General features: G+C 54.0%; 1 protein-coding gene across 1 annotated transcript in view; it reads right to left on the reverse strand.

Annotated features, from left to right (window-relative positions):
• The window catches only part of LOC134339798 (atlastin-3-like), a 52039-nt gene that overhangs the window by 19852 nt on the left and 13128 nt on the right, over positions 1–19059 (reverse strand). The window contains exons 3-9 of the mRNA XM_063036583.1: positions 17877–18089; positions 16073–16216; positions 11931–12035; positions 9519–9569; positions 6582–6638; positions 5335–5427; positions 4379–4517 (exon numbers count right to left, since the gene is read on the reverse strand). Of these exons, the coding sequence (XP_062892653.1) occupies positions 4379–4517; positions 5335–5427; positions 6582–6638; positions 9519–9569; positions 11931–12035; positions 16073–16216; positions 17877–18083 (796 nt within the window). The 5' untranslated portion in view covers positions 18084–18089. The remainder of the gene's footprint in view (positions 1–4378; positions 4518–5334; positions 5428–6581; positions 6639–9518; positions 9570–11930; positions 12036–16072; positions 16217–17876; positions 18090–19059) is intronic.

Here is a 19059-nt window from a genome sequence, read left to right on the forward strand (position 1 = left end):
CCAGTAATAGCTTTACCCACCACTGAAGAACATCTACCAGAGGCAATGTCTCAGGAAGGTAACGTCCATCACCAGGGGCTCCCACCGCCCGTGACTTGTCCTCTTCCCCGTGCTGCCCTCGGGCGGGAGGCAGGGCAACTTTCCGCTGTCCGTAAGGAGTCTGTACGTTCTTCCCCCCGGGACCCGTGTGAGTTTCCTCCCACATTCCAAAGACCTGCGGGTTAGGGTTAGTGAGCTGTGGGCGCGCTGCATTGGTGCCGGAGATGTGGCGACACTTGCGGGCTGCCCAACGCCATCCTCGCAGATTTGACTTCATGCAAACGGCATCTACGTTACGCCGCTTCGATGTGCATGTGGCAAATAAAGCCAAACTTCAATCTCTTCAGGTACAGGGGGCCTGAAATTCTCACCTCGAGTCTCGACACCAGCTTCATCCCCACTTGAACCAACCAGGAAAACCCTAACACATATCCCTCAACTTCCACCGTTGTTATTATGTTCTTTTATTCTGCAAATTATGGGCATTTTATGTAAATTGGAGTTTAGTATTTAATACATAATTTAAAGTAACGAGTAACACTGTCTCGTTTGGCTGTATTCATGGTTACTCATGTATGGTTGAATGACAATTAAACTTGAATTGAAATACATCATTTAATGCATTTAATTAATACGTTATGTATTTATGTCTGGAGAGGGAAGAGGGAGAGAACGGAGGTGGTTTGGTGTTTTTCTTTGTTTCGTGGCTGTCTGTGGAGAAGATGAATCTCAGGGTTGTATAGTGAATACATACTTTGACACTAAATGTATGGAGAGGGAAGGATGGAGAAGGAGACAGGGAGGACGAGAGAGGGGGGAGGGGGAAGGAGGGAGAGAGAGGGAGAGGAAAGGAGGGAGAAGGAGAGAGGAAGAGGGAGAATGGGGGGGCCGGTTTGATATTTTTCTTTGAATGGGTTGGCTCCGTGATGTCTCTTTGTTTCGAGGCTGTCTGTGTGTGGGGGAGAGAGAGAGAGAGAGAGAGAGAGAGGCAGGGGAAGAAGGAGGAGAGAGAGGGAGGGAAGGAGGGAGATAGAGAGAGGGAGGAGAAGAGAGAGGGGGAGGGGAAGGAGGGAGAGAGAGGGAGAGGGAAGGAGAGGAAAGGAGGAAGAGAGGGGGGGAGAGAGAGGGGGAGAGGGTAGGAAGTAGAGGGAGAGGGAAGGAGGGAGAGACGGAGGGAAGGAGGGAGAGAGAGGGAAGGAAGGAGGGAGATAGAGAGAGGGAGGAGAAGAGAGGGGGGAGGGGAAGGAGGGAGAGAGAGGGAAGGAAGGAGGGAGATAGAGAGAGGGAGGAGAAGAGAGGGGGAGGGGAAGGAGGGAGAGAGAGGGAAGGAATTAGAGGGAGAGGGAAGGAGGGAGAGAGATAGAGAGAGGGAGGAGAAGAGAGGGGGAGGGGAAGGAGGGAGAGAGAGGGAGAGGGAAGGAGGGAGAGGGAGAGGAAAAGAGGGAGAGAGGGAGGGAAGGAGGGAGAGAGAGGGAAGGAAGTAGAGGGAGAGGGAAGGAGGGAGAGAGAGGGAAGGAAGGAGGGAGAAGGAGAGAGGGAGGGAGGGGGAGAATGGGGGGGGTAAGGTTTAATATTTTTCTTTGAACTGGTTCCATGGTGTCTCTTTGTTTCGAGGCTGTCTGTGTGGGAGATGTCTACCACATCCATACTTTGGTCATAAATGCACTTTGAATGTATGGAGAGGGAGAGGGGGACGGTTTGATCTTTTCATTTGAACGGGTTCCATGTTGTTTCTTTGTTTTGTGGCTGTCTGCAGGAAGACAAATCTCGGGTTGTCTACTGAATACATGGTTGGTATCCGTCTGTCTCGAAGGACAATGGGTGATGACCGTCATCATCACCAGCCTGGGCGGAAGGTGTGGAGATCCTGAGATGCCCAGTCATCGAGATCCCCCTCTCGGCCTCACCGGTGGAGTCCAAACGAAAGCTTATGAAGCGATACGTCTGTCACCAGCTCGGCTGCAGGAGCTGCCGGAAGGATGTTCGGTGACGTCCGGCCGCCTCAGGGGCTCCACTCCGGATTTGCTGTCTGGGTTTTACTCCCGTAGCCTTCGTCTCTCCCGAGGCAGTGGTGCTATTTACCCGTAGCTGGGACTGCATACATACTTTGACAATAAATGTACCTGGAGGAGGGAGGAGAAGATGGCAGCCCGATGCAGCGCGCGCGGCCGTTCCAAATGATATCGTATGTGTAACTAGGGGGCCATGCACAATCCTGATTTGATGGAGACAGCCGTGAGAAGCACGGAGGAACATCTGGAGAAACTTCTGAAATGCCCGGTTCGCTGCCACTGCTACTGTGCGATCGAGAATCTCCGGAGACGAAGGCCCCAAATCCTCAGCTTTGCCTATTGCCTGTTGCCGGGGCCGGGGTCGAAGCGCTCGGCAGAGATGGTGCTCGGTGCTCGGTGTCGGAGAGCTGGTCGGAGGCTCGGAGTTTTTCGGACGGACTCGGAGTCGGACTGTGGTCGGATGCTTCCAGGATGCTGCATCGGCAAGTTGGCGGGGCTGGAGGTTCACCGTCTGCGTGAGATGATGGGACTTTCGAGAGACTTTGAGACTTTTACCGTGCCCATGGTCTGTTCTTATCAAATTACGGTATTGCTTTGCACTGTTGTAACTATATGTTATAATTATGTGGTTTTTGTCAGTTTTTCAGTCTTGGTTTGTCTTGTGTTTCTGTGATATCATTCTGGAGAAACATTTTATCATTTCTTAATGCATGCATTACTAAATGACAATAAAAGAGGACTGCGTGTCCTCATAACCTAATCTAATCTTTGAATTGTTATGTTTGTAATGTACTGTGCTAAAAAAAGTAGTTTATGCAATTTTGAAGTTTATGTATTTATATTTGTAATGTAATGTGTTGCAAAGGGCTAATTTTCACCACGTGTAAACTGGGTAAGTGTGCATGTATGTAATTATGTGCATGTTATGTTAATTGAAGTAATTATAAAAGGTAAGACAGAGGAGCAAAATTAGGCCATTCAGCCCATCGAGTCTGCTCCATCATTCAATATTGGCTTATATACTATCCCCCTGAACCCCAGTCCTCTGCTTTCTCCCTGTGACCGCTGGCATCCTTACTAATTATGTACCTATCAACCTCTGCTTTAAATGTACCCGATGGCTTGATCTCCACAGCCTCCTGTGCCAACAAATTCCACAGATTCGCCACTGTCTGGCTGACGAAATTCCTCCTCATCTCCGTTCTAAAAGGACGCCCCTCTATTCTGAGGCCGCATCCTCTGGTCTTGGACTCTCCCGACACAGGGAACATCCTCTCCACCTCCACTCCATCAAGCTCTTTCAATAGTCAGCAGGTTTCGATGAGGTCTCATCTCATTCTTCTGAGCTCCAGCGACATCGAACGCTCCTCATATGTTAACCCTTTCCTTCCTGGGATCATTCTCGAGAACCTCCTCTAGACCATCTCCGATGGCAGCACATCTTTTCTTAGGTAAGCCACCTCAAAAACTGTTCACAATAGTCCAAAAGTGGCCTTATAAAGCTTCAGCTACTAACTGCCCTCTCCCTAAAGAATTGAATATCAGAGCAAAGAGGTCCTTCTGCAGCTGTACAGGGCCCTGGTGAGACCACACCTGGAGTACTGTGTGCAGTTTTGGTCTCCAAATTTGAGGAAGGACATTCTTGCTATTGAGGGAGTGCAGCGTAGGTTCACAAGGTTATTTCCTGGGATGGCGGGACTGTCGTATGTTGAAAGATTGGAGTGACTGGGCTTGTATACTCTGGAATTTAGAAGGATGAGAGGGGATCTGATTGAAACATATGAGATTATTAAGGGATTGGACACGCTGGAGGCAGGAAGCATGTTCCCGCTGATGGGTGAGTCCAGAACCAGAGGCCACAGTTTAAGAATAAGGGGTAGGCCATTTAGAACGGAGTTGAGGAAAAACTTTTTCACCCAGAGAGTGGTGGATATGTGGAATGCTCTGCCCCAGAAGGCTGTGGAGGTCAAGTCTCTGGATGCTTTCAAGAAAGAGATGGATGGAGCTCGTAAAGATAGCGGAGTGAAGGGATACGGGGAGAAGGCAGGAACGGGATACTGATTGTGGGTGATCAGCCATGATCACAGTGAAAGGCGGTGCTGGCTCGAAGGGCCGAATGGCCTACTCCTGCACCTATTGTCTATTGTCTATTGTGTATAGTTGCCTCCTCATCTCCGTTCTAAACAGATGACCTTACGTGCATTTTATGTTAGCTGACGTTTACTGTACGGAGGTTAATGGACTGTGCAGCGGAAGGCAAGTTTTCGTTGCAAGGGGGGAGGTGTGGGGGGGGGTGGGCTTGCTCTCCCTTCCCGGCGGCTGCCTACCTTTCAGCTTGCCGTCGAAGTTGGGGTTGGTGGCTACCTTCAGCCCCGGGTGGGGCATAACGAAGCACTGGATCTTCTGGAAGCACGAGCGGATGTGTTTCCGCAGCAGCTGCAGCTCCTCGTGCTGGTGAGGCTTCACCTGCGGGCGAGAGAGAGGGCGAGGGTGAGGGGGTGAAGGAGAGGGGAGGGTGACAGGGGAAGGGGGAGGGAGAACGAGGGAGGTGGGAGAATGGCAGAGGGAGAGAGGGGGAGGGTGACAGGGGAAGGTCAGAGAGGGAGAGAGAGGAAAAGGGGAGGGGGAAGGAGGGGTGAAATGGGAAGGAGGGAGGAGAGAGGGGAGGGGGGAGGGGAGAGGGAGAGGGGGAGGGAAGGGGAGAGGGAAGGGAGGGGAGAGGGGGAGGGGAAGGGGAGAGGGAGAGGGGGGAGAGGGGTAAGGGAGAGGGGGAGGGAGAGGGAAGAGGGAGAGGGAAGAGGGAGAGGGAAGAGGGAGAGGGGAGAGGGGGAGAGGAGAGGGGGAGAGGAGAGGGAGAGGGGGAGGGGGAGGGGAGGGGGAGGGAAGAGGGGAGGGGAGAGGGGGAGGGAAGGGGAGAGGGAAGGGAGGGGAGAGGGGGAGGGGAAGGGAGGGGAGAGGGGGAGGGGAAGGGGAGAGGGAGAGGGGGGAGAGGGGTAAGGGAGAGGGAGAGGGAGAGGGAAGAGGAAGAGGGGAGAGGTAAGAGGGAGAGGGAGAGGGAAGAGGGAGAGGGGAGAGGGGGAGGGGAGAGGGAGAGAGGGAGGGGAGAGGGAGAGGGAAGAGGGGAGGGGGAGGGGAGAGGGGGAGGGAAGAGGGAAGAAGGAAGAGGGAGAGGAAGAGGGAAGAGGAAGAGGGAAGAAGGAAGAGGAAGAAGGAAGAGGAAGAAGGAAGAGGGGGAGGGAAGAGGAAGAGGGAGAGCAGGAGCCAGGTCAGATGGGACCCTTACCTGCAGACGCTTCTCCAGGAAACTAGTCCCTCCTTCCAGCCCGTAGGGATACTCATAGGGAAAGCTCCAGTCCCGCACTAGGAACACCAGAGTCTGGGGGATGGAGAGTGCAGCACATTAAAGGGGCTTTGGCTGTTTTCTTTCTCTCTTTCTCTCTCTCTGCCTCTCCCTCTCCCCCTGTTACCCTCCCCTCTCTCCCCCTTCCCCCTCTCCCTCCTCTCTCCCACTCTCCCCCTCTTCCTCTTGCTCTCTCCCTCTCCCGTCACCCTCCCCTCTCTCCCTCTCTCTTCCTCTCTCCCTCCCTCCCCTCACCATCTCCCTCTTTCCCTCCCATCCCTCCCTCCCCCTCTCCTTCTCCCTCCCTCTCGCTACGCCTCTCCTTCTCCCTCCCATCCCTCTCCCTCTCTCTCAGGACCCTGGCTACAATCTCTCGTGGACAGACCCAGGGGGCCACGGTGGATGCTACGGTGTCAGAGTTACCCACAGCTCCGGTGACCCTGGTTCGATGCCGGCCTGGGTCGGGTGACAGGGTGCTACAGGCCAGCGTTGGAACGGAGCAGAGAGTTAAAAGGGAGTAATGTAAATTGCTCCCCAATTCTGGAGTTCCACCTCAACCCCTCCTGTACTGCACCCAATCTACAAAACCTTACAGAGCCAAGCTTGGTGTGAACTTACCCAATCAATCCCCATACCTACCCTGTCTATACCCCTCATAATTATGTAAATCTCTATAAGATCTCCCCTCATTGTCCTGCACTCCAGGGAATAAAGCCCTAGTCTTTCTTCCTTCTCGAGAGCAGGGTTGGACAGAGTAGACGTGGAAAGGCCATTTCCCTTGGTGGGTGAGGCCAGGACAAGAGGCCACAATCTTAGAATTAGAGGGTACCCATTTAAAACAGAGATGAGGGGAAATTTTTTTAGCCAGAGGGTCGTGGATTTGTGGAATTCGTTGCCACATACAGCTGTGGAGGCCCGATCATTGAGGGTGTTTAAGGAGGAGATTGACAGGCATCTAATTAGTCAGGGTATTAAGGGATATGGGGAAAAAGCTGGAAATTGGAACTAGGTGGGAGAATAGTTCAGCTCATGGTGGAGCTGCGGAGCAGACTCGACGGGCCGAATGGCCTACTTCTACTCCTTTGTCTTGTGATCTTGTGATTAGGAGCAAGCATGGGGGGGGGGGGCAAACGCTGAGGCCACTCAGCCTATCTTTCTGTGTGCTGTCCCCGAGGTGGCGATCGCCCTACCTGGAAGGGTTTAATTGACGTTTCATCCATTGCGAGCCGCCCGTATTCCGTGAAGAGCTGCGACAGAGAAGGACAAGGCGTCAGGGCGCGGGAGAGAGAACGGGCGGAAGGTGTCAACTGGCTCGGCCATTCTTACGAGCCCACTGCCGCCACCCCTTGCTTTGGGTTGTGGTGAGTAGCTGCAGTACGGCAATTTTCGGGTCACATTTATTTATTTATTGAGGAACAGGCCCCTGTGATCCTTCAAGCCGGGCCGCCCAGCAATCCCCCAATTTAATCCCGGCATAACCACAGAACAGTTCACAAGGACCGATTAACCTTCCAACCAGAGATTCTTTTTAGAACATGAGGACACTCAGTCCTCTTTTATTGTCATTTAGAAATGCATACATGCATTAAGAAATGATACAATGTTTCTCCGGAGTGAAATCACAGAAAACAGGACAAACCAAAGACTAACACTGACAGAACTACATAATCATAACATATAGTTACAGCAGTGCAAAGCAATACCATAATTTGATGAAGAACAGACCATGGGCACGGTAAAAAAAAAGTCTCAAATTCCCCGAGTCGATCGACTCCCGAGTCCCCGATAGCAGGCGGCAAAAGGGGGAAACTCCCTGCCATAAACCTCCAGGCACCGTCAACTTGCCGATGCCTTGGAAGCAGCCGACCACAGCCGACACTGAGTCCATCCGTCCGAAAACTCCGAGCCTCCGATCAGCCCCTCTGATACAGCCTCCCGAGCGCCATCCTCTGCTGAGCGCCTTCGACCTCTCCCCGGCCGCTGAAACAAGCAAAGTCGAGGATTTCGGGGCCTTCAGCTCCGGAGATTCCGGTTACCACACTCTTTGGGCTGTGGGAGGAAACTGGAGGGCCCGGGGAGAACATGGCAGCACGATAGCGTAGTGGTTAGCACGTTGGTTTACAGTGCAGGCGATAGGGTTCGAATCCCGCCGCCGCCTGTGAAGAGTTCATACATTCTCCCCGGGTTTCCCCCGGTACTCCGGTCCCCCTGCCACGGTACAAAGATGTACCGGTTAGTAGGATGTTGGGTGATTGGGCTGGGATTAAATCGGGGGCTGCTGGGCGGCGCGGCTCGAGGGGCTGGAACGACCTACCCCATGCTGGATCTCAACAAATTCACCCAAGCTCCTTTCAGGAGGTGCCGGGAATTGAACCCAGGATGCCTGTACTGTAAACCGGCGTGCTAACTACCGCGCTACCGTGCTCCCCCTTTGGACTACTGTCAGCCGCTTTGGGGCCCTGCTCTGAGACAAGATTAGCGGCCACTGGAGAGGGCCTAGAGGAGGCTCACTAGAATGATCCGGGGAATGAAAGGGTTAACGTACGAGGAGCGTTTGACGGCTCTGGGCCTGTACTCACTGAAGTTTGGAAGAGAGAGTGGGGAGATCTCATTGAAACCTATCGAGTATTAGGAGGCCTAGATAGAGTGGATGTGGAGAGGACGTTTCCTGTAAGCCTGGCATGGCCTCAGAGCACAAGGACGTCCCTTTAGAAAAAGATGAGGAGGAATTTCTTTAGCCAGAGGGTGGTGAATCTGTGGAATTCGTTGCCAGGGACGGCTGTGGAGGCCAAGTCATTGGGTTGATAGGTCCTTGATTAGTCAGGGTGTCAAAGGTTATAGGGAGAAGGCAGGAGAATGGGGATTGAGAGGGAAAATGAGGAGGAGGAGAAGATGGCGACGCGACGCAGCTCACAGCGGCCACTCCGGTGGTGATGTCTGTTATCTGTCAAGGAGGGGACCGTGCACAATCCTGATTTGATGGAGACGGACGTGAGAGCACGGAGGAACATCTGGTGAAACTTCTGAAATGCCCGCTTTGCTGCCACTGCTACCGTGTGATCCGGAATCTCCGGAGGGAAAGGCCCCGAATCCTCAGCTTTGCTTGTTGCTTGGCGGCCGGGGCCGGGGTTGAAGTGCTCGGCAAAGGATGTGTCGGAGGCTCGAAGTTTTCGGACGGACTCAGAGTCAAGTTTATCGTCATTTAACTGTATACATGTATACCGCCAACTGAGACAACGTTTCTCTGGATCAGGGTGTAAAGCACAGTAGTACGCAAACACACAGCAACTTAGGAATATAACAGTAACGAAGGGTTTTGGCCTGAAACGTCGACTGTACTTTTTTCCATAGGTGCTGCTGAGTTCCTCTAAGATTTTGTACGTGTCGCATAACTTAGGAAAGTAAGGATAAAATCTACAAATGAATAAATGAACAAAGTAAAGTGCATAAATTAAATACTGTCAGGTGCAGAAGAGATTAGCTTTGAATGCGATGCGACAGGGAGTTCAGAAGCCTGATGGCCTGAGGGAGGAAACTGTTTCCCATCCTGACCGTTCTTGTCTTTATGCATTGGAGTCTCCTGCCTGATGGTAGAACATCAAAGAGGATGCTGGATGGACGGGTGGGATCCTTGATAATACTAAGGGCCCTGCGTATGCAGTGCTCCTGATAAATGTCCCCGATGAATGGTAGGGAGACCCCTATGATCCTCTCGGCCGTTCTCACAGTCCTTTGTAGGGACTTCCGGTCCAATGCTCGGCTGCTCCCAGACCAGATGGAGATGCAACTTGTCAGGACGCTCTCCATGGTGCTCCTGAAACACAGTTACGATGGGGTTTGGGACAGAGGGAGCCTCGCTTTCCTCAACCTCCCTCGGAAGTGGAGGCGCTGCTGTGCCCTCTCGTTCAGGGAGGTGGTATTAAGGGACAAGTTGAGGCAATCTGGGACGTGAACTTGGTGCACTGTGCTCTCTCTGCGGAGAAGCCACGTATTCGCGGGGCGGGGGGATGGTTTGTCTGCACCTTCCTAAAGTCCGTGGCTGTCTGGGCCGGGACCCTTCGTCAGGGCGACCGGGACCTGAACCAGCCTCTAGACTATCAGTCGGGGCGTGAGGCGTGTCGACCCACCTGAAGGTGCTGTAGATCGTCCTCCTGGATATTGCTGGTTAAATTGTACACCTGTAATAAAAGCAAAAACGTTTCTGCATCAAGACCGAAAACACAGGGAGGCCATTGGACGACTGTTTGGCCTATCCTTCACTGTGCACGTGCCCCGGTATTACTCTCTCCATTCGTCCCCTGCCCTGAAAGGGTTAATATATGAGGCCTGTCTGATGGCTCTGGCTCTGTATTCGCTGTTTAGAAGAATTGGGGGTGGGGGGGGTGAAGTCTCATTGAAACCACTTGAATATTGAAAGGCCTAGTCTGAGTGGATGTGGAAAGGATGTTTCCTATAGTGGGGGAGTCTAGGACCAGAGGACACAGATAGAGTGGATGTGGAGAGGATGTTTCCTGTCGTGGGGGAGTCTAGGACCAGAGGACACAGATAGAGTGGATGTGGAGAGGACGTTTCCTATAGTGAGGGAGTCTAGGACCAGAGGACACAGATAGAGTGGATGTGGAGAGGATGTTTCCTATAGTGGGGGAGTCTCGGACCAGAGGACACAGATAGAGTGGATGTGGAGAGGACGTTTCCTATAGTGGGGGAGTCTAGGACCAGAGGACACAGATAGAGTGGATGTGGAGAGGATGTTTCCTGTTGTGGGGGAGTCTAGGACCAGAGGACACAGATAGAGTGGATGTGGAGAGGATGTTTCCTATAGTGGGGGAGTCTCGGACCAGAGGACACAGATAGAGTGGATGTGGAGAGGACGTTTCCTATAGTGGGGGAGTCTAGGACCAGAGGACACAGATAGAGTGGATGTGGAGAGGATGTTTCCTATAGTGGGGGAGTCTAGGACCAGAGGGCACAGCTAAGAATAGAGGGATTTCCATTTAAAACAGAGATGAGGAGGAATTTCTTTAGCCAGAGGGTGGTGAATCTGTGGAATTCGTTGTCACAGATGGCTGTGGGGGCCAAGTCTGTGGGTATACTTAAAGTGAGGTTGATAGGTTCTTGATTAGAAAGTGGCACCAAAGGGGACGGGCAGAAGGCAGGAGAACGGGGTTGAGAGGGATAGTAAATCAGCCATGGTGGAATGGTGGAGCAGACTTGATTGGACGAGTAGTCTAATTCTGCTCCTATTTCTTAGGGTCTTACAGCTGGCCAGAGCAAAACGCTGGGGGAACTTGGCAGGTCGGGCAGCATCCGTGGAGGGGAATAAACAGCTGACGTTTCAGGCCGAGCCCCTTCGTCGGGACTGGGAAGGAAGGGGCGGGAATGGGAGAGGGGTAGGTGTAGAAGCTGGCGAGGTGAGGGGGGAAGGTGGGTGGGGGCAGAGGGGTGATGATGCGTGCAAACTGGGAGGGGAGGGGAGGGGATGGGCGGAAGAAGAAGCAATCTGAGTGGAGGGAAGGGTGGGCCATGGGAGAGGAAGCAGAGGGAGGCGACGGGGCAGGCGAGGAGAGGAGAAGGAGTGATGGGGGAAGCAGAATAGGAAGTGGGAAGACAGAGAAGGGGAAGAAGAGGGGTAGACATGACTGGAAGTTGGAGAAATCAGTGTTCACGCCTTCGGGTTGGAGGCTACCCAGGCAGAATGTGAGGTGTTGCTCCTCCAACCTGAGTGTGTGCTCATTGTGGCTGTGGAAGATTCCACGCACAAACATGTCAGAATGGGAACGGGAGTGGAATTGAAATGGGAGGCCTTCGGCAGGTCCCATTTTCCTCTCCTGTTTAATTCCTTCTTCTTCAACCCTTTATTTCTTCTGTCTATCACACCATACTCCCTCCTGTCCCATCCATCCATCTTCCCCCTCTCCCGGTCTCACCGGCCTCCTCTCCCCACTCTCTTGGTCTGGATTCTGTCCAACTTCCTTCGGCGATGAAGGGTCCCACTTAATTTCACAGAATGTGTGCAGTATACGCGTGGCCACGTGGTTAAGGCATTGGACTAGCGACCTGAAGGTCGTGAGTTCGAGCCCCAGCCGAGGCAGCGTGTTGTGTCCTTGAGCAAGGCACTTAACCACACATTGCTCTGCGACGACACCGGTGCCAAGCTGTATGGGTCCTAATGCCCTTCCCTTGGACAACATCGGTGTCGTGGAGAGGGGAGACTTGCAGCATGGGCAACTGCCGGTCTTCCATACAACCTTGCCCAGGCCTGCGCCCTGGAGAGTGCAGACTTTCCAGGCGCAGATCCATGGTCTCGCGAGACTAACGGATGCCTTTAGTACAGTATACAACCTGAAATTCTCACTCTTCACAGAAGAGACACCCCAAAGAATGAATGACAGAAAAACATAATAACCCTAAAGCACCCCCCCCCCCACTTTGGGGCCAAGACGTCAACTGTTCATGTCCCACCACCGACGCTGCCTGACCTCCAGCACTTTGTGCGTGTTGCTGAAGGTTTCCAGCAGGACATTTCGTGTCTACGATACCTGGACCGAGCTCGTCATGGTACTGAGGGCGAAGATGGTAGCACAGTCCTTCACCGTGGATTGGCTGTCAAAGGCTCCCTGAGTGTCCAATAGCAACACAGCGATCTGGGGGGGGGGGTGAAAGGGCATAGGTCAGTGGCAGCAGAAGGTCATTTGCTGATGGGCTCCCTTAAAAACTAGGAGCAAACCCACCCCCCCACCTTAGGACAAAAGACTAGTTTTTATTTGTCCTGAGTACATCAAAGCATCGAAATGTACAGTGAAACTAATTTTTTACATCAACGTGACGTAGTCGCAGCCCACAACCAGCACCAGTGTAGCCAACCCTAACCGTATGTCCTTGGGATGTGGGAGCAGCTCGAGCACATCCCCTTTCTGTTTGACAAAAGTTTACTCGCACAAAAGTATAAACATCAAGTAGTTACGAGACAGTCAACAAATTCAAATACAACAGTAAATTCTGGGGGGGGGGGCACCATTCCCGGAAATCCCCCACTGAATCACCATGACCGCTTTATCCCTCTCCGGGGACAGCTGGGCGCGAACGTCTCTTCAGCATTGTGACCCCCCCTCAGTACCATCCCTCCCCCAAACCACCCCTCCCACAGTGTGACCCTCCCTCAGGAACACCACTCCCACAGTGTGACCCTCCCTCAAACCACCCCTCCCACAGTGTGACCCTCCCTCAATAACACCCCTCCCACCCTCCCACAGTGTGAACCCCCTCAGTAACACCCCCCAGTAACACCACTCCCACAGTGTGACCCCCCCTCAGTAACACCACTCCCACAGTGTGACCCTCCCTCAGTATCACCCCTCCCACCCTCCCACAGTGTGACCCCCCTCAGTACCACCCCTCCCCCAAACCACCCCTCCCACAGTGTGACCCTCCCTCAAACCACCCCTCCCACAGTGTGACCCTCCCTCAATAACACCCCTCCCACCCTCCCACAGTGTGAACCCCCTCAGTAACACCCCCCAGTAACACCACTCCCACAGTGTGACCCCCCCTCAGTAACACCACTCCCACAGTGTGACCCTCCCTCAGTATCACCCCTCCCACCCTCCCACAGTGTGACCCCCCCTCAGTACCACCCCTCCCCCAAACCACCCCTCCCACAGTGTGACCCTCCCTCAGGAACACCACTCCCTCAGTGTGACCCTCCCTCAGTATCACCCCTCCCTCAGTGTAACCCTCCCTCAGTATCACCCCTCCTACCCTCCCACAGTGTGACCCTCCCTCAGTATCACCCCTCCCTCAGTGTGACCCTCCCTCAGTATCACCCCTCCCTCAGTGTGTCCCTCCCTCAGTATCACCCCTCCTACCCTCCCACAGTGTGAACCCCCTCAGTACCACCCCTCCCACAGTGTGACCCTCCCTCAGTATCACCCCTCCCACCCTCCCTCAGTGTGACCCTCCCTCAGTACCACCCCTCCCACAGTGTGACCCTCCCTCGGTACCACCCCTCCCACAGTGTGACCCTCCCTCGGTACCACCCCTTTTATTTTGAAGAAAACATTCGCGTCCATCTTCATTAAAGAGCAGAAGCTGGGTTCACTTTCTCCCTGGAGAGGTAAACCCTTTCCGGGAAACAGATTGCTTGTCAAGTGCCAGGTTGCAACTTGAGACAAGGAACAAGAGACGGCGAGGGGAGGGGAAGCGAGGCAGGAGAAAGAGGGGGGAGAGCAGAGGGCCAGACGGCAACACCGTCACCGGGCAGCGGACAGGGCCATGGTATCCTTCCCCCACACGTCGTGCAGAACACTGACGCAGGGCGGGGTGGTCATCCTGTGGGTGGCGTGAGCCTGATCAGCCAGCCAGGCCATACAGAGAGAGCACAGCTTCTTGCCGGGGAACTCCATAGGGGCATCATTTACTCAATGGTGGCGAGGCGCACCCTCCACTTGGCCTCCTCCGCCAGCTCCACGATGGCAGGCAGCTGCTTGAAACCAAGCACCTCGTTCAGACGCCCCAGGTTAGAAATGATGTTCAGACCGACCTCTGTGCTGCTCCTCCCTTCAACTACCGCACAGAGTCTTGTCATCTTCAGAAGTTTTCTGATGACTCTGCCAGAGTTGGATGCATCAGCAAGGGAGATGAGGCTGAGTACAGGGCTACGGTAGGAAACTTTGTCACGTGGTGTGAGCAGAATTATCTGCAGCTTAATGTGAAAAAGACTAAGGAGGTGGTGGTAGACCTGAGGAGAGCTAAGGTACCGGTGACCCCTGTTTCCATCCAGGGGGTCAGTGTGGACATGGTGGAGGATTACAAATACCTGGGGATACGAATTGACAATAAACTGGACTGGTCAAAGAACACTGAGGCTGTCTACAAGAAGGGTCAGAGCCATCTCTATTTCCTGAGGAGACTGAGGTCCTCTAACAACTGCCGGACGATGCTGAGGATGTTCTACGAGTCTGTGGTGGCCAGTGCGATCATGTTTGCTGTTGTGTGCTGGGGCAGCAGGCTGAGGGTAGCAGACACCAACAGAATCAACAAACTCATTCGTAAGGCCAGTGATGTTGTGGGGATGGAACTGGACTCTCTGACGGTGGTGTCTGAAAAGAGGATGCTGTCTAAGTTGCATGCCATCTTGGACAACGTCTCCCATCCACTACATAATGTACTGGGTGGGCACAGGAGTACATTCAGCCAGAGACTCATTCCACCGAGATGCAACACAGAGCGTCATAGGGAGTCATTCCTGCCTGTGGCCATCAAACTTTACAACTCCTCCCTTGGAGGGTCAGACACCCTGAGCCAAAAGGCTGGTCCTGGACTTATTTCCTGGCATAATTTACATATTACTATTTAACTATTTATGGTTTTATTACTATTTATTATTTATGGTGCAACTGTAACAAAAACCAGTTTCCCCCGGGATCAATAAAGTATGACTATGACTATGACTATGACAGTGTGACTCCCCCTCAGTACCACCGCTCTCACAGTGTGACTGCCCCTCCCACGGTGTGACAGTGCACTGAAATCACGTTTGGTATGCCACTCTTGACCTTCCTCGACACGGGGGGAGTGGGAGTTAGTGAATGAGGGAGAAAATGTGACTATTCTCACCCTCTCCCCTGTCTCTCCCCACCTCCCTGCCTCTCTTCCTCTCTCTTCCCCACTCCCCACCTCTCCCTCCCCTCCACATCTCTCCCTCCCCCTCCCTACCTCTCTCTTCCCCTCCATGTCTCTCTCCCTCCCCCTCTGCCTCTCCCTTCCCCACTCCCTGCCTCTCTCTTCCCCAATCTCCAATTCTCCTTCCCCTCCACATCTCCTCTCCCCCTCCCTACCTCTCTCTTCCCCTCCATGTCTCTCTCCCTCCCCCTCTGCCTCTCCTTTCCCAACTCCCTGCCTCTCTCTTCCCCAATCTCCAATTCTCCTTCCCCTCCACATCTCCTCTCCCCCTCCCTGCCTCTCTTTTCCCCTCCATGTCTCTCCCTCCCCCTCCCTGCCTCTCTCCCTCCTCCAGGTCTCTCTCTTCCCCTCTCTCCACCTCTCCCTCCCCTCCACATCTCTCTCCCTCCCCCTCTGCCTCTCCCTTCCCCACTCCCTACCTCTCCCTCCCCTCCTGCCTCTCTCTTCCCCAATCCTCAATTCTCCCTCCCCCCCACATCTCTTTCTCCCCTCCCTGCCTCTCTCTTCCCCACTCCCTGCCTCTCCCTCCTCCCCACATCTCTCTCCCCCTCCCTACCTCTCTCTTCCCCAATCCTCAAATCTCCCTCCCCTCCACATCTCTCTCCCCCACCTCTCTTTTCCCCTCCATGTCTCTCCCTCCCCCTCCCTGCCTCTCTCTCTCCTCCCCACTCCCCAACTCTCCCTCCCCTCCACGTCTGTCTCCCTCCCCCTCTGCCTCTCCCTCCCCTACAGGTCTTTCTCTTCCCCAATCCCCACTTCTCCCTCTCTCTCTCTCTACCCTCCACCCCGCCTCTCCTCCAGCCCTCCCGGTACACCGACAGTGAAGGTTCGGAGCGAGATCGGTCAGACACTGGCAATCATGAGGAGCTCTGCGAGACGCCTTGGTGAACCCAGACAAGTTGGGACGAACGCTGTGACTCTGTGACCCGCTCACTTCGCAATGCCACGGCAGGGACCGCCAGAGGGGGGCTTTTAAAACGAGGCGCTCACGAGCGGGTACCTTCTTTCCGCTGGGCTGCTTCACAACGAACACCTCTGTCCACATCTGTATACCGTTGGTGTCAGGATCCGAGCCGCCCCTCCACGAGAAGCCCGTCAGCGGCTTGTCGTCCCTGCCCAGCCAGTTTGAAGTGGAGCCCATTTTCTATGGGGAGAAACTGAGGGAATTGTTACCAGGCAGAGCGGCGCCCCCAGACCACCGCGTGGACCTTACACACGGGGCTCCCGCGGCAAACCAGCTGAAACCAGGCTCTAACAAAACGCTGGAGGAAATCAGCCAGTCAGGATCTATGGAAGGGGAGAAAATGGTCGATATCTTGGGCCGAGAACCTTCTCCTTAACCCAACAACTCAAGGTGCTGGAGGAGCCAAGCAGGTCCAAAAGCATCAATGGAAGGGAACAAACAGTCGATATTGTGTAGAGTTCTGGTCACCGAATTATAGGAAAGATGTCAATAAAATAGAGAGAGTACGGAGGAGATTTACTAGAATGTTGCCTGGGTTTCATCTCCTAAGTTACAGAGAAAGGTTGAACAAGTTGGGCCTTTATTCTTTGGAGCGTAGAAGGTTGAGGGGGGACTTGGTAGAGGTGTTTAAAATTATGAGGGGGATAGATAGAGTTGACGTGGATAGGCTTTTTCCATTGAGAGTGGGGGAGATTCAAACAAGAGGACATGAGTTGAGAGTTAAAGGGCAAAAGTTTAGGGGTAACATGAGGGGGAACTTCTTTACTCAGAGAGTGGTAGCTGTGTGGAACGAGCTTCCAGCAGAAGTGGTTGGGGCAGGTTCGATGTTGTCGTTTAAAGTTAAATTGGACAGATATATGGACAGGGAAGGAATGGAGGGTTATGGGCTGAGTGCAGGTCGGTGGGACTAGGTGAGAGGAAGAGTTCGGCACAGACTAGAAGGGCCGAGATGGCCTGTTTCCGTGCTGTAATTGTTATATGGTTATATGGTTTTGGGTCGGTCTCCAAGAGGACCACAACCTTGCCGTAGGGTTTGGAGGCTCGCGAGCCTCAACGACCCAGAGAGCGATGTTGGCTAGAGTCAGGGCTTTATGCTTCGGCTCTAGGTAGGGTCACCCATGCCAGATAGGTCAAAGGGTAGAGGTCAGACTGAGAGTGGTCCCACCGGTCCTCCAGGTTCAGGGGTTCAGCTCAGGGTTAACAACCCCGACTGGTCAAACAAAATTGTTACAGAAACAGCAAAGAAGAATCCTTCTACGCCTGAGTGCGACGGTATTCCTGAGTCTCCACCCGGGACTTGCGTGACTTATGGTAGCGAAAACCGCGAGGAGGCTACTGACACGATGAAGGAAGCCTCGAACACCGCCAGAGATGGAGGACCTTCATCACTGCCAATCTCTGTAAACTCTAGAGACTGTCGTGCGTGAAAATCCCAGGAGATCAGCGACTTCTGACATACTCAAACCACCCCATCTGGTACCAACAATCAATCCATGGTCAAGTCAGTTAGATCACATTTCTCCCCCCCCCCCCACCATTCTAATGTTTGGTCTGAAGAGCAACTGAACCTCTTGACCGTGTCGGCATGCTTTTATGCATTGAGTTGCTGCCACGTGATTGGCTGATTAGGTATTTGTATTAACGAGGTGTACAATGGCCACTGAGTGTAAGTTTGGCTCCCACACCCCACCTGTCGCCCAGCCACTGAGAATAAATCCTGGGATGTGTCAGGACTTCACTCTGTCTCTTTCTCTTCCCCCCACCTTACCCCACCCCCACCCCCCCGTCTTGAAACGGGGTCCCTTTCACCGGGAGCGCCCCGCGTTGAGACCGGCAGTACCTGCTTGTACAGGTACCGGAGCATGAAATCCAGCAGGAAGGACTTGCCCTTGCGAAAGGCCCCGGCCACGGACAGCACCATCACGTTCAGGTCGCGGACCGACTCGCGCAGCAGGACGCTCTCCAGGGCCGCCTCGTCCAGCGAGAAGCTGTGGTCATCCTTGCGGACGTGGACAATCTGCTGGGACACCGCCAGCGGGCACGCCATCGCCTCCTGGAGGGGGAAGGAGCGGGGAGGGGGGGGATTAGTCACGGCCGAAGCCCCAGCAGCATCTCGCGTGCCCCACCCCTGAGTAAATCCCGCCGCTGCTTTGCAAAGTAAGATCCCGGGAGACAAACTGCTAGCGGCTAGATAATCTTTCGGTTTGAGGGGTGCAGGGTGGCCCTGGGGCTTTGGAACTGCTGCACCAGAGGGTTCCCGGGGCCTCTGCTTATTGGGAGAGGCACAGATCCCTCAGTATAGGGCACTCTCCTCACTACCCCCTCCCACCATGCAGTGCCCCCTCTCACAAGGCCGCGCTCCCTCATCACTTCCCTCCTTCGGCGCGGCGGCCTGGGTCTGACCACCGCCCGCCCCACAACCTGCTGGTGTCGTGCCGGGTTCCTCTGACACCAGGGCAGAGGGGAGCACCGTGGACAGACGACCCACTGCCCGTGTGCCCACCGTGGCGTTCAGCACCTGGGCATCCTGTACTAACACGCCCGCTCTTGGCCGGGCCAGGAACCGAACGGCTTGCGCGGTCCAAGAACAGGAAACGTGATTGCGTGCGATCGTGGAATGTACTGAACATGCCGGCGAGGTAGACGACCTCCCGTGCGCAGTTTCTAATCCCTTGTTCACTAGTAGCCTTAGAGAGAACATTCGTCAAAGGTTATGGGGGAGAAGGCAGGAGAATGGGGTTGAGGGGGGAAATAAATCAGCCCTGATGGAATGGTGGAACAGACTCGATGGGCTGAATGGCCTAATTCTGCTCCAATTTTTTAATGGTCTTATGGGATCGCATTGATCAGGTGAGTCCAGTCCTACAATGTCTGCAGTTCAAAATCGGGATTTCAGCTAGAATTTGGTACATCTCGACTCTTTTCCACGTCAACGACAGAACGGCCCTTGTCTGAGGAACGATCTAGAGGGGCGGCAGTTTCTGGTGAAGGGGGTTATTGGTTTAATCGGGGCACACAACCCT

Source organism: Mobula hypostoma, chromosome 30 (assembly GCF_963921235.1).
Source record: "Mobula hypostoma chromosome 30, sMobHyp1.1, whole genome shotgun sequence".
Classification (NCBI taxonomy): Eukaryota; Metazoa; Chordata; class Chondrichthyes; order Myliobatiformes; family Myliobatidae; genus Mobula; species Mobula hypostoma.